Source organism: Dipodomys ordii, unplaced genomic scaffold, assembly GCF_000151885.1.
Source record: "Dipodomys ordii isolate 6190 unplaced genomic scaffold, Dord_2.0 Scaffold105, whole genome shotgun sequence".
NCBI lineage: Eukaryota > Metazoa > Chordata > Mammalia > Rodentia > Heteromyidae > Dipodomys > Dipodomys ordii.
Window position 1 is genome coordinate 3,828,203 of NW_012267321.1, and position 14,282 is coordinate 3,842,484.

At 47.4% G+C, this 14,282-nt stretch overlaps 1 protein-coding gene across 1 annotated transcript in view; it reads left to right on the forward strand.

Annotated features, from left to right (window-relative positions):
* Positions 1-4,851, forward strand: part of LOC105994236 (chromosome unknown open reading frame, human C19orf18) — an 8,534-nt gene extending 3,683 nt beyond the window's left edge. Inside the window, exons 3-5 of the mRNA XM_013027649.1 lie at positions 351-450; positions 3,459-3,625; positions 4,596-4,851. Coding sequence (XP_012883103.1) covers positions 351-450; positions 3,459-3,625; positions 4,596-4,711 — 383 coding nt within the window. The 3' untranslated portion in view covers positions 4,712-4,851. The remainder of the gene's footprint in view (positions 1-350; positions 451-3,458; positions 3,626-4,595) is intronic.
* Positions 4,852-14,282: the final 9,431 nt, after the last annotated feature.

The following is a 14,282-nucleotide window of genomic DNA, read 5'->3' on the forward strand; positions in this document are numbered from 1 at the left end:
ACTGTCCTTCAGCTCTTCAGCTCAAGGCGAGCGCTCTACCACTTGAGCTACAGTGCCACTTACGGTTTTCTGGTGGTTTACTGGAGATAGGAGTCTCACGGTCTCTCCTGCCTGGGCTGGCTTTGAACTGCGATCCTCAGATCTCAGCCTCCTGAGTAGCTAGGATTACAGGCGTGAGCCACCAGCGCCCAGCTGGGATTTAAAATTTTTGACAGTGTTGTTTTTAAAAATATTTCTGATTTTGTTCACTATTTTTTCTCTGTAATTACAGTGCTATTAACATATTAACTGAGAAGAGACAGCTAAGATGAAATTTTTTGAGAATTTGTTTTCTTTCCATTTTTTTGCAGTAATTCCACGCAGACCTGTTCTCGTTCAAGTAATTTTCATTGCATGTACATCTCTCAGCATTGCCCTTGTATGTGGCATTTTGGTCTTCTATCTAATACAGTAAGTTTGTGCCACATAATGCTGGCCACCTTTAAGTGCCAGTACAACAACTTTGCTAGGGAATTATTTGGTGTCAAAGGATGGTGACGGGGGGGGGGGGGGCGCGGGAGGGCTGGGAAGGTGGCTCAGTGGTAGAGAGCTTGCCTTGCAGGCATGAGGCCCTGGCTTCAATTCCTCAGCACCATTTAAGCAAAAAAAGAAAAAAGCGGCGCTGTGGCTCAAGTGGTAGAGTGCTAGCCTTGAGCTGAAGAGCTGAGGGAAAGCACCCAGACCCAGAGTTCAGGCCCCATGATTGGACCCCCCTCCAAAAAAAGGATGGTGACGATGCTTATAATTGCTAAGTTATTATAATATGAATTTGCTGTCCAGCATTTTTCAAAATGTATATTGAACTTAACTTGAGTCATGGTATAACAGGAAATAAACAGGACAGAATAAAATTTAGTAGACTAGAAAACATCAGGAGCAAGTGTAAAACCCTGGCCTTTGGGAGACTGATGTCATTATTCTTCACACACATTTTCAGCTGCTTTAGTATTTTTTGGAAAAGAAAAATCCCTTAACATTTAGAAGCACTGTTGGATTCTGCCTTTATTTATAACATTGATATTTGACTTATTGTAGATTTTTGCATTTGTTTCAGATTTTTATAAAAATATTGAATTAAAATATTTTATTCCTGGGTGTTTGGAGGACCCCTTAGGTTTCTGACCCAAGGCTACATCTGTCTGTGTCTGTCTGTGTCTGTCTCTGTATGTCTGTCTCTGTCTCTGTCTCTCTGTGCCTTGGTTTTAATGTTTGTGACCAGGCAGTTCTTCTCACCTTGCTGCATACTTCTGGATTGCCTTTCCCTCTTTTCCATCACTGCTCCTTGGAATACAAATAAGCTAATCCTAAGAGAATAGGAGTGTGTGTGTGTGTGTGTGTGTGTGTGTGTGTGTGTGTGTGTGTATTTTAGCTGTCACGCAGACCTAAGCAGGTAGGACTATCAGCAAAATGTAAAACACTAGCATCTACTTCGACACTAAACAGAAAAAGCCGTTCGATGAGCCACTTTCAGGACGGAACCCACAGGGACATAAGCAAGACACCACTTCGGGTGTGTTGACTCAGTAATCAGGATCAATACTAGTATAGCACTTAAATTTTAGATTAGTAGCCAGGCGGTGGTAGTTCACTCCTGTAATCCTACCTAGCTACTCTGGAGGCTGAGATCTGAGGATCGCGGTTCAAAGCCAGCCCAGGCAGGAAAGTCTGTGAGACTGTTATCTCCAATAAACCACTAGCAAACCGAAGTGGTCCTGTGGCTCAAGTGGTAGAGCACTTGCCTTGAACTGAATAGTGTAGGGACAGCACCCAAGCCCAGAGTTCAAGTGACTGACCAAAAACCAAAAAAAAATTTTTTTAGATTAGTGCCAAACAGTATCCACCATGAAAAGAGTCAACATTTTTTTTTTTTTTGGTCCGGTCATGGGGCCTCAAATCTGGGCCTGGGCACTGTCCCTCAGCTCTTCAGTTCAAGGCTAGCACTCTACCACTTGAGCCACAGCACCACTTCTGGCTTTTTTGTTTTTGCTTATGTGGTACTGAGGAATCGAACCCAGGGCCTCATGCATGCAAGGCAAGCGCTCTACCACTGAGCCACCTTCCCAGCCCGAGGGTCAAGATATATTGAAGTCTGAGCTAAAGGAAAAGTCAGTAATACCTACCTGTATTTATTTAAAATGTTTACGTTTTGTTCATTATGGATTTCTGGGCTATTATTATGTTGGTTAGGGGGCTTGAACTCAGGGCCTGAGTGTTGTCCCTGAGCTCTTTTGCTCAATACTAGCACTCTACCATTTTGAGCCACAGCTCCACTTCTGATTTTCTGGTGCTTAATTGGAAATCAGAGTCTCATAGACTTTCCTACCCGGCTGGCTTTGAACCATGATCTTCAGATCTTGGCCTCCTGAGTAGCTAGGATTACAGTCATGAGCCACTGGCACTCAGCTTAATTTTTATTTTTAACATATTACATTGGAATATGATTTGGCTTGATTGTGGAATCATTTTGTCAGCTTCTTAAATTTTGTGCCCTATATGAGTGAGTCATTCACTCCAATTCTGGCTTTGATCCATTCCTTGGAAGCAACTTATTTCTTGGCAGAAATTGTTGACCAGCTTTGAAAATTGAGCTCTTCTATGTTTAATGTGACATAAAAGTATTTCTTCTGGGTGCCAGTGACTCACTTCTGTAACCATAGCTACTCAGGAGGCTGAGATCTGAGGATCAGGGTTCAAAGTCAGCCTGAGCTTTATTTTATTTTATTTTTTTTGGGTCCAGTCGTGGAGCCTGAACTCTGGGCTTGGGCGCTGTCCCTCAGCTCTTCAGCTCAAGGCTAGCACTCTACTACTTGAGCCACAGTGCCACTTCCGGCTTTTTTCTTTTTGCTTATGTGGTGCTGAGGAATTGAACTCAGGGCCTCGAGCATGCAAGGCAAGCGCTCTACCACTGAGCCACCTTCCCAGCCCGAGACTTACATCTTTAACCACCAAAAAGCTGGAAATGGAGCTTTGGCTCAAGTGGAAGGGTGCCAGCTTTGAGTGTAAAAGCTTGGGGATAGCAGCCTGGCCCTGAGTTCAAGCCCCCACCAGTATACTCCCTCTCTCTCTTCCTCCCTGCCCCCTCTGTTTTCCTTCACCTACCATCATGTACAAACCATTTTTTTTGTCAGTTGTAGGGCTTGAACTCAGGGCCTGGGTGTTGTCCCTGTGTGTTCTGTCACTTTGAGCCACAGCACCACTTCTAGCTTTCTGGAAGTTAATTGGACATGAGTCTTACGGACTTTCATGCTTGGGCTGGCTTCAAACCGTTGTTCTCAGATCTCCACCTCCTGAGAAACTAGGTTACAGGTGTGAGCCACCAGTGCCTAGCTCAAACCATCCCTTTTTGGTCAGAAAGTCTCATAATTAAAGCCTGACTATTCCTGTAAACTGCTCCTGAGTTCATCTATATTCTCCTCTAGTCTACTGGTGAAGTCAGAGGAAAGCCAGCAGCTTGCGATGCTCTATGAGAATGTGGAGATACCATTCTTGGGCGATGAGAAGGAGGGCTCTGAGGACGATGGTCTGGAGGAGTCTGCTCACCTGCTTCCTGAGAATGAAAAGGAGCTGGGAAAGTTCATTGGTTCAGGTAGAGAACACTTTGGCTTGTTAGACCCAAGGTTACAAGACAGCTCAATTGGCAATAATGAATGGCTTGATTTTCAAAGATAGTAATAGGTGAGATAAGATACTTATTTGTGCCTCCACAAATGTATCTGTTTTCATACAATCAAACAAGGGGTAAACAGATTGGTTCCCTAATGGAGGACAGTTCCAAGGATTAAGGTAATGTTTAGGAAACATTTTTCCACAGTGAAGCTTTCCTTTACACACACTTGTTCTTGTGACATTATTCCTGCACTTAGAAAAAAGACAGGCAGTGCTGGGAGATCACCTGTGTTTGCTACCATTCCCAGGAGAAAAAAAGTTGTTTTTTTTGTTGTTGTTGTCAGTTGTGGGCCTGGGCGCTGTCCCTCAGCTCTTCAGCTCAAGGCTAGCATTCTACCACTTCAGCCACAGTGCCACTGCTGGTTTTCTGGTGGTTAATTGGAGATGAGTCTCACAGACTTTCCTGCCCAGTCTGGCTTGGAACCAAGATCCTCAGATCTCAGCCTCCTGAGTAGCTGGGATTACAGGTGTGAGTCACTGGCGCCCGGCAGGAGAAAAAATTTGTATATTTGTAAAGCTTGAATACAAGAAGTGGGAAAATAATTTTAAAATTCTTTGTCATCTGGGTGTGGTTGGCACACGTCTGTTATCCTAATGCTTAGTGGCCCAGGCAGGAAGAATGGGTTTGAGGTCAGCCTGGGTTACACAGAGACCTAATTTCAAAAACCAAAAATAAGGAGGTGGAAGTGAGGGTCAAGTTAGTAAAGCACTAGCCCTGAGTAAAAGAAAAAAATGTAAAATCAAACAAAAACCTGTCACCTGTCAAACAGTAGTCATGATCTCTGGCAATCCTATTGCTTTTGTCTATGCTTCCCCCTTCCCACTCCTTTTGTCTTCTATTCCTGTTCTTCCTTTACTATCATCTCAATAACACAGTCTCTGCATTTTAGTTATTAGAGCAAAAAGGAGAGAAAATAGCATAAAGAAGAAATTGAGAGAACAGCAAGCTTTACCGACGCAAAGTATAAAGAATGACATTTACAGTGGAACAATGGAAAGTTTGTGAGGGAGATGCGGGATGTGCCAGCAGAGGCGGAGGGAACAATTGTAGTGATAACAGAGGATGGAGAACATGAGCAAGACTGGCTCCCAGAGAAGCACTGTACAGAAAGAAGCGTCGGAAGGATGTGACAGAAAATAAATATATATAATATGGCCCGGGCTGCTTCTTGGCGCTCATAGACCTCAGCTGGAAAACAGAATCCAAGTCTTTTAAAGGTGAAAGAGAAACAGTCAGGATTTTCTTCTCTGGTTTTGACTAGAAATTCAGATAATTTCTTTGGCCAGTCCTCCAGACTGTGCCAGCAAATTTCTTTCATTAAACAAAACTTTCCCAGTGATATTTCCTATTGACTACATTTATATGACTTAGAGGTCCCATTTATGCTATTAGTGAAAATGGATTAGGTTGACTTAAAAATGAGGCTACCAGTTGCTTGGTGGCTCACGCTTGCAATCATAGCTCCTCAGAAGGTTGAGATCTGAGGATCATGGTTCAAAACCAGCTCAGGCAAGAAAGACTGTGAGACTCTCACCTCCAGTAAACTACTCAGAAAAAGCCGGAAGTGGTGCTGTGGCTCAAGTGGAAGAGTGCTAGCTTGAGACAAATAGGCTTAGAGACATCGCCCAAGTCCTGAGTCCAAGGCCCAGGACTGGCAGAAAAAAAAATAATGAAACTAGACTCAGATCTCCTGACTTTTCCTTTGTTTCCATCCTTCCTAAATTAAAATGAAAAAAAAAGAATAGGATGTAATATGGGAACAGTGGTGCTGTGAGCTAGATGTTGGGATAGTTCAAGAAAGCTGACAGCTTGCATCTGCTTGGTACAGCTGGGAGAGGACCTTCTGGTGGATGGGTGGACACTGTGGGAGTTGGGGCACTGTGCCAGAGTCACACTCTTACAGCCTGGACCCACCCTCAGTGCTTCTCCCTCAGCCTCCTCCCCCCAGGAGAAAGCCACACCATCTCTGAGACAACAGTCCCAGCCCAGGAAGTCTCTCAGAGAGGCTGCTAGAACAAATGACATATGGTGGGTGACTTTAGGAACAAGAGAGTCCTTACAGTTTTGACAACCAGAAGTCCAAGATCAGGGTGCCAGCTTGGGTGGATTCTGGTAAGGGGAAAGAAGGAAGAGAGAAGAGAAAGATTTGGGTGGACACAGGGTTGCAGCACTTGCATATATATGTATTTGTGTATATGTGCATGCACACATGCATACTTGTAGTACTGGTAGTGCTGGAGTTTGTGCTCAGGTTGCTTGGCAGGCACTATACCACTTGAACTGTCCCCAAGCAGGGAGGGACCACAGTCTGGCCAGCTTGTTGCCATGGGTTTCACTTCTTGCTCTGGCTGGCCTGGGGCCTCAGTCCTCCCAAACTCCATCTCCCTGAGCAATGGCTACAGGCCTGCAAGAGCAGCTGCTTCAGTAACTCCCTTGCTCTCCTTACCCACTTACAGATGCTTGTTGAGAAACAGCTGCCTCATTTGAGAGACAGTGTGGCAAGGCAGGTGAAAATATTTATCAACAAATAATAGCATTCACAGGAGACTGAGATCTGAGATTCTTGAAGCCAGCCAGGGCAGGAAAGCCTGTGAGACTCTTCATCGCCAATTAAGCACCAGAGAACTGGAAGTGGAGCTGTGGCTCAGAGTGGTAGAATGCTAACATTGAGCAAAAGAGCTCAGGGACAGCACCCAGGCCCTGAGTTCCAGCCCCACAACCGACATAAAAAGCAAACAACTGATGAAACAATAAAGGCAAGATTTAAAAAGAAAATGTTGCAGAAGAGAGGGGTAACTCTTAGATGCAAGTAATGCAATTCATAAATCTCAAAGCTAGTATGAATTTTCATACTTGTACTTTAATAAGATGTAACATTCTGAAATTACAAAATCAGTTTTAAAGTATATTAAAGTTTTGTTTTCTCAACCGGTGGGCACATGGTGGTCAACACCACAGTAGTCATTCAGGAGTCCTTGCCTTGGAAAAGCCTAATGAATGTGGAGTAGGTGGGAGAACCTACAGTCAGAGCTCCAGCCTCAGTATCCATCAAAGAGTTCATACCAGAGTCCAACCTTATCAGAGTGGAGAACGTGGGAAGTTGTTCAACAGGAAATGTGACCTTGTTACAGGCCAGAGAGTCCAAACTGGAGAGAGGCTTTACCAGTGCAGGGAGTGTGAGACGTCCGTTATCAGGCCTTGTAAGTGCGGTGACCCGAGCAGGGGTGGGGGGAGACCGGGGAGCCGTGCCCCGGTGGTTCCGCAGGGCGGACCATCATGGTCCCAAGTAGCATTAAGCAGGTTTTTTTTTTATTATTATTATAACGGCGATGTGCAGTTACAGTTGCATCTCAGGTCAAGAGTGCACTTCTTTTGGGACACTGTTACCCTCTTTTTCCCTTCTGTCCCCATCCACAAAGGGCGTTTTTCCTCGTAACCTCTGCTGGCCGGCGTCATTTCAATTCCCCCCCCCCCCCCGAACGCCGCTGGTGCTGTGTGAACTACATTTCCCTAAATGCAACGCGCCAACGACGGGCGAGACGAGCCAATGGAAGCCCTCGAGGGCTTGGGAAGGGGCGCTCCGCCCGGCGGTGTTTACCTGTCAGAACGGTTCCGGCGACACCGCCCCCGGCGTCGTCAGCTTGGGCCTCACGGGGCGCCCGTGCCGGGTGGGCGGCCCGACCCGTCCTCGCCGCCCCGGGCCGTGGGCGACCCTCGACGGGGCCCGCGCCCCGGCCACACATGGACCCGGCCCGGTAAGGGGCCCCGGGGATGTCGGGCGCAAAGCCCACGTCCGGTCGGGTGACCGTGGTCATGGCAGCTCCCAGGAAGGGAAAAGGCTGGCCAGGCTCTGCCGTGCTCCCGCCGCGCTGCCCCTCTCCACGCGTGACCGCAGGTGCGGTAGCGGGGCGCTGCAGGCCTATGGGTCAGCCGCTGGCTGGAAGCCACAGGCTGCCTGGCTGCCATCTTATCGGATGGGGGATGGGGAAGGGGGCGGGGCTAGGAGGGAGCGGAGCCACTGTTCCACGCCGGGCGATCTTCGAGGACACTGCGTTCCCTTCTCCTGGGAAGCAGACCTGCCTGCTTTCAGCGTGCCTCGATGAGGGGCCCCTTCCCGCCCCCCTTCCCCAGGAGAAAGCCCCTCCCTCCCCCCCGTTCCCGCCCCCCTTCCCCAGGAGAAAGCCCCCCCCCCCCCCCCCCCCGTTCCACCCCTTCTCCACTCCATCTCGGGAGTCTTGCTGTCAGCATCCCCCGCATCGGTCCTTCTCCCCTCTCCCGCACCCCCACACTCCATCTCCGGAGTCTTCTTGTTAGCGCAGGGGCCTTGTCAGGGTGGTGACTAGATCTGACCACGTCTGGCCTCTACACCAGCGCCGTCCCTGTCCTTGGTCTCCACTGCCTGCTCTGCGCTGTTTTTGATTCAGCTTTATTGTTATTAAGGTGTTGCACACTGGGGGCACCCTTTTGGACAGCGTCGACTCCTTCACTTCCCCAGTTCCCTGCCAAGTTGCCTAATTCATTTTCTATGTAGTGCATGATTGCATTGTCCTCCCTCTCTCTTCACACCCTTTTGATCCCTGTAAAAAGCAGAAAAAGGAAAGCACCGTGCTTTTTTTTTTTTTGATCATGGGGCTTGAACTCTGGGCCTGGGTGCTATCCCTGAGCTCTTCAGCTCAAGGTGAGCGCTCTACCACTTGAGCCACAGTGCCACTTACGGTTTTCTGGTGGTCTCATGGACTTTCCTGCCTGGGCTGGCTTTGAACCCTGATCCTCAGATCTCAGCCTCCTGAGTAGCTAGGATGACAGGCATGAGCCACTGGCTCCAGCTTGTGCCCAGTTTTGAGTGAAGATTGAGATACATATATGTTCCTAAATTAGTTCCATTTGAATTAGTCTTGAACTGGCGCCTGCAGCCTCCCCAGCCTGGATGTAGCCTGGATGTGTCCTCAGTGGACACCAAGGAAACAGGAATGAGCTGGGCCTCCCTCTCTCCTCCTCCGGTCTCACTCTGGTTTTCAAAGGCCCTTCCCCTCAAAGCAGCTCCTTCAGCTGCCCTCAGCTGCTTTCTTCTCACAACAGTCCCATGGTGCTCACTGCTTTGTTTTTTATTCTTGTAGACAGAGCCTCACTCTATAGTTCAAGATCCTCTTCCATTGGCCTCCCTAGTGCTGGGAGTCAGGTGTGTGCCACCACATCTAGCTCCTGATAGGCCTTTCCCTCTCCAAAGATGTCAACATGCAGTTCATTAACGTTTCTCCGATTTCAGGTTATGGCCCCTAGGCCTGAGGAAGCGCTAACTTCTGCACCCACCATTCCCACATCCTAGGAAACTCAACTCTGTGAGGCAGGCAACCCAGTCCTGGGAAATGTTTTGCACCAGGCTAAGGTCCAAACATCCTCTGTGCAGAAGTTGTTTGTGGACAGCACACACGTGAGAAGCTTCTGTTTCCTTGCCAACTTCCAGCAGAACCCAAATAAAAGCCCTGGGAAAGGTGCATGGTCAGGGCCTTGTATTTGACAACCGCAGCAGCCTCATGCCAACAGAGCCTGTCCCCCCTGGGGAGGCTGTAAAGGCCTTGTTGGCCTACATGGGCGGCCTCCAGTAGCAGCAGCAGCAGCAGCAAGGAAATGGTAGTAGCAGGAGTGGGGCAGTGCTCTGGGGCAAGGAAAGATGGTGTAAACAGGGCGTATGCAGAAAAGCATCCTGCCACCAGCAAATACTTGTTCTCCGTCTGAGGCCCTGCCCTGGAGAAGGGCTCTGCAAGGGGAACCAGCTTGAGGAAGCCTCTGCCTGTGAGTGTGCACACGGCCAGCGCCAGGACGTTGTCCTGTGAGTGTGCATGCGGCCAGCACCAGGACATTACTCTCACTGGACAATGGACCCGTGAGTGTCCTGACTGTGGGAAGTCTTTTGGCAGAAACTGACACCATTCTGTGCACAGGAGAATTTGTGTTGAAGCAGCACATTGTGTACTTAGCGAATGTGAGGAGACCTTTCTCCACAGCCAGAGCCATCACCAGGGAGCAGGGCTTCACAGGTGTGAGGAGTGTGGGAGAGGCTTCATGTTCAAGCCCAACTTTACTGAGCACCAGAGGATGCACACAGGAGAGAGGCCCTAGGAGTGCAGGGAGAGTGGGAAAGCCTTCAGACAACACTCCAGTGCTTTCTACACCAGAGAGTGCACATGGGAGAGAGGCTTTAGGAGTGCAGGGAGTGTGGGAAAGCTTCAGACAGATCTTTAATTTCATTCGACATGGGAGAGTTCACACTGGAGAGCTGCTGTATCTCTGCAGGCAATGTGCCAAGAAGTTGTTCAACACCAGACTATCCACAGTGGAGAAAGGCCTTATGAGTGCAGGGAGTGTGGGAAGTTCGTCAGACTGTTCTCTAACCTTGTCCGATGCCAGGGTACGAACACTGGAGATAGACCTTCCGCATGTAGCCAGTGTGGGAAATCTTTTAGCCGCAAATTTATCCTCACTTAACACCAGAGAGTCCACACTGGAGAAGAGGCCTTGAGTGTGGGAAGTCCTTTATCCAGAAATCTGACCTCGCTCAGCACCGGAAAATTCATACTAGCACAAGACCGAATGAGTGTGGGGAGTGTGGGAAGTCCTTCAGTGTTCCAGCCTCATTCAGTACAGAGAGTTCACACTGGGGAAAGGCCTTATGAATGTGGGAAATGCAGGAAAGCCTTTAGCCAGAGGGCTAGTCTTTCTCAGCATACAGGAGGGAGACCTTACATGTGCAATAAATGTGGGAAATCCTTTAGTCAAAGCTCCAGCCTAGTTCAGAACCAGAGAGGTCACACTGGAGAAAAGCCTTGTGAGTGCAGTGAGTGTGGGAAGCCCTTTGCTCACACATCTGACCTCCTTCAGCACCAGAGTCCACACTGGAGAGAGGCCTTACATATGCCATGGATGTAGGAAATCCTTCAGCTGTGAATCTTACCTCATTGGCCACATTATTTACACTTGAGAACAGTCTATAGCCTTTTGCTGTGATATATGAACTACACATTGTCACTGGTCACTAGGATACAAACCAGGAGACTAATAAACTAAATGGAATGCATCTTAAAAAAAAATGTATCCATTGGGGCTGGGAAGGTGGCTCAGTGGTAGAGCACTTGCCTTGAATGCCTGAGGCCCTGGGTTCGATTCCTCAGCACCACATAAGAAAAAAGCCAGGAGTGGTGCTGTGGCTCAAGTGGTAGAGTGTTAGCTTTGAGCTGAAGAGCTGAGGGACAGCGCCCAGGCCCAGAGTTCAGGCCCCACAACCGGCTACCCCCACCCCCCCAAAAAATGTATCCATGCCAGGCGCTGATGGCTCATGCCTGTAATCCTAGCTACTCAGGAGGCTGAGATCTGAGGATCACAGTTCAAAGCCAGCCCAGGCATGAAAGTCTGTGAAACTCTTCTCTCCAATAAATCACCAAAAAACCAGAAGTGGTGCTGTTGCTCAACTGCTAGAGCTAGAAGAGCTGAGGGACAGTGCCCAGGTCCAGAGTTCAAGTCCCACGACCAAAAAATAAACAAACAAATAAATGTATCCACAAGTGTTCACTGGCAATGATTGTGGAGTCACTATGTAAAGAAATTCTGAGCCAGGAGCTGGGGGGCTCACACCGTAATCCTGGCTACTCAGGAGGCCGAGATCTGAGGTTCCCAGTTCAAAGCCAGCTCAGGGCAAGAAAGTCTGTGAGACTCATTTCCAGTTAACCACCATAAAAATGGAAATGGAGCTGTTGCTCAAAGTGGTAGAGCACTAGCCTTGAAGACAAAAGCTCAGGGACAGTGCCCAGGCCCTGAGTTCAAGCCCTATAACTGACAAATTCTGAGGCTCTTCATAGCTACTTCCTGAAGCTGTGCTTTTATGAGAGAAAACAATGGAAAGGTTCTGCAGATTCCTATAACAGAAAAATGCTTCTGTAGTTCAGGGCTGTGGCTTTTGTGGCCCAGTCGGCATTCTTGCTATAAAAGTGTAACAGCCTTCACTGCTTTCCAGTAATTGCTGCCACTGACAAGAAGAACTTTTCCAGAAGCAGGACACCCAGGCCACTTCTTAAAGCTTCTGTTAAAACACTTTTCATTATTAACTTTCTGCTTGGTGCTTGGCACTGTGGCCTAGGCCTATAGTCCCTGCTTCTAGGGAGGCTGAGGCAGGAGGATCATTTGAGGCCAAAGTGGGCAATGTTGTAAGATCCTAGGTCAGAAAAGAAAAAGTCACATACTTTGGTAAACAGAGCTAATGTGAGACCATCATTACAATCAAGAGAATGAGCGCATCTGTCACCTGTGTTTAGCTTGTTCTCTTGTAATGTTCACACTCCCCAGCTCTCTAGGTAACATAGGTAACAGTGGTTTGCTTTATGATAAATATTTGCACTTTCTGGAATTTTAAGTTATACTAAAGTAAATATATATATATAATATATATATATGTATATGTATATATATGAGTTGCATAATTATTTTGGGATTCAACAATACTTATGTGAAAAGTTCTTAATGGTGGCTAAGTCAAATTTTGTTCTATGGACAAATCACTAGGGAATTTGTGTCACTTAAGATATTTTGATTACAAATAAAGCTGCTGTGACTATTTCAGCTTTTATAGGGATACAGATTTATTCGCCTTGTATTAAAATTATAATGCCTGAATTACAACATAGGTGAATGTTCCTCTGGCACAATCATGAAGGAGGAAGGGTGGCCTCTAACTTTTCAAAGAACTCAACATGCAAGTATGGAAACCACTGGCAAAGCTGTGTGCCACCTGCCAGATGACAGGAGAGCCAGACAGAACCAAATGTGAGGTGTGGTTATTTAGTAGATGAAGTAGGAGATTTGGCTCCTGAGTTACCTAGGGAAAGACTGAACAGACAATGATCAGAAGTGGGGAGGGCAAATGATGTTCACCTGAGAGACATGGACATGATGAGCATACATAGGTACTTACTAAAAGGCAGAGGTTCTTGAACAAAGGAATAAAATCCACTGGGAAGGTGAAACAATGCCATGTCAAAAGAGCTGAGAAACGCAGCACTGTTCACAATAGCTAGGATATGGAAACAACCCAGATGCCCCACCACAGATGAATGGATCCAAAAATTGTGGTATCTATACACAATGGAATATTATGCAGCCATTAGAAATGACAAAATAATGGCATTTGCAGGGAAATGGATGGAGCTAGAAGGAATCATGTTGAGCGAGGTAAGCCAAGAGCGAAGAGACAAACGGTACATGGTCTCCCTGATAAGTGGATGATAAATCCAAAATGTTAGGTGATACGACAAAACTAACAGGACTTAAGAAACAAAGAACTCCTGCTCATCTGGTTGAACCACTACTAAATATCCCCACGCTGCTGATCACATGTATGGTGTATAACATGTGAACACTGTTATATATTACAGACTGTGATAGACAATTTGTTCCAGGAAAGTTAGAATGAACTTGTGACTTAGAAACTATGTAATCACTTAATCACAATAAAAAAAAAAAAAAAAAACAAAACAAAAAAAAAAAAAAAAAAAGAACCTTCGGGGAAGGGAGGGAGGGAGGGGATGGTAGGGGGAAAACAATGGAGGGGCTAACAATGTTCAAGAGGAAGTGTACTCATTACCTCACTCATGTACTGTAACCCTCTGTATAGTATCTTTACAATAAAAAAAAAAAAAAAAAAAAAGAGCTGAGAAACACTAGGTTTAAATCTGAGCCCGAACTAATAATATCTACAATGTGAGGCTTCCTTTATGGAAAAAAAAAAGTACACTGAATGCCCTGGACTTTCTTTTTTTTTTGTTTTGGGTCCGGTCGTGGGGCCTGAACTCTGGGCCTGGGCGCTGTCCCTCAGCTCTTCAGCTCAAGGCTAGCGCTCTACCACTTGAGCCACGGCGCCACTTCCGGCTTTTTTCTTTTTGCTTATGTGGTGCTGAGGAATCGAACCCAGGGCCTCTGGCATGCAAGGCAAGTGCTCTACCACTGAGCCACCTTCCCAGCCCCTGCCCTTGACTTTCTAATACATGTCCTGTACATTCTCATTCAGACCTGGCCCTTGGCAGGAATGCTGGCAGCTCAGAGACCCGGTAGTACCTGCCATGCTGCTTTGAGTGCTGGCTGCCTGCCCAGCAGCAGCCTCAAGAGCACATTGTTTGAGGATCTGACTCCACTTCGGCTGCAGGGTACAGTTCTGGAGCATGCTCCTCTGACTGACAGCATGCCTTGTGGAGGTATAATGGGGTTCCTCTAACCAGTCTGTGGCTGCCTCCAGCACTCCTCTGTAACTCAGTATTTCCTTAAATGTCCTAAGTCGCACCACAATCTTAACATCTCGTGGTGTGGCCCTTCAGAATTCAGGGTAGGCAAACGGACCACACCAGGGCAAGTTTCCCCACACAGCACTGAGCATGGTGCAGCAACTCGTGCCCAGGAGAATCTCATGTTTGTTTCAGAAGCACCCAATTGTCACCCCTGTCCTTGACTCTCCTCAGGCTGACCTGAATCCAAGTTAGACAGTCTCCTCCAGCTCCTCCACAGTGGTCTCACCAGCAAGGCAAACTGCATCCAG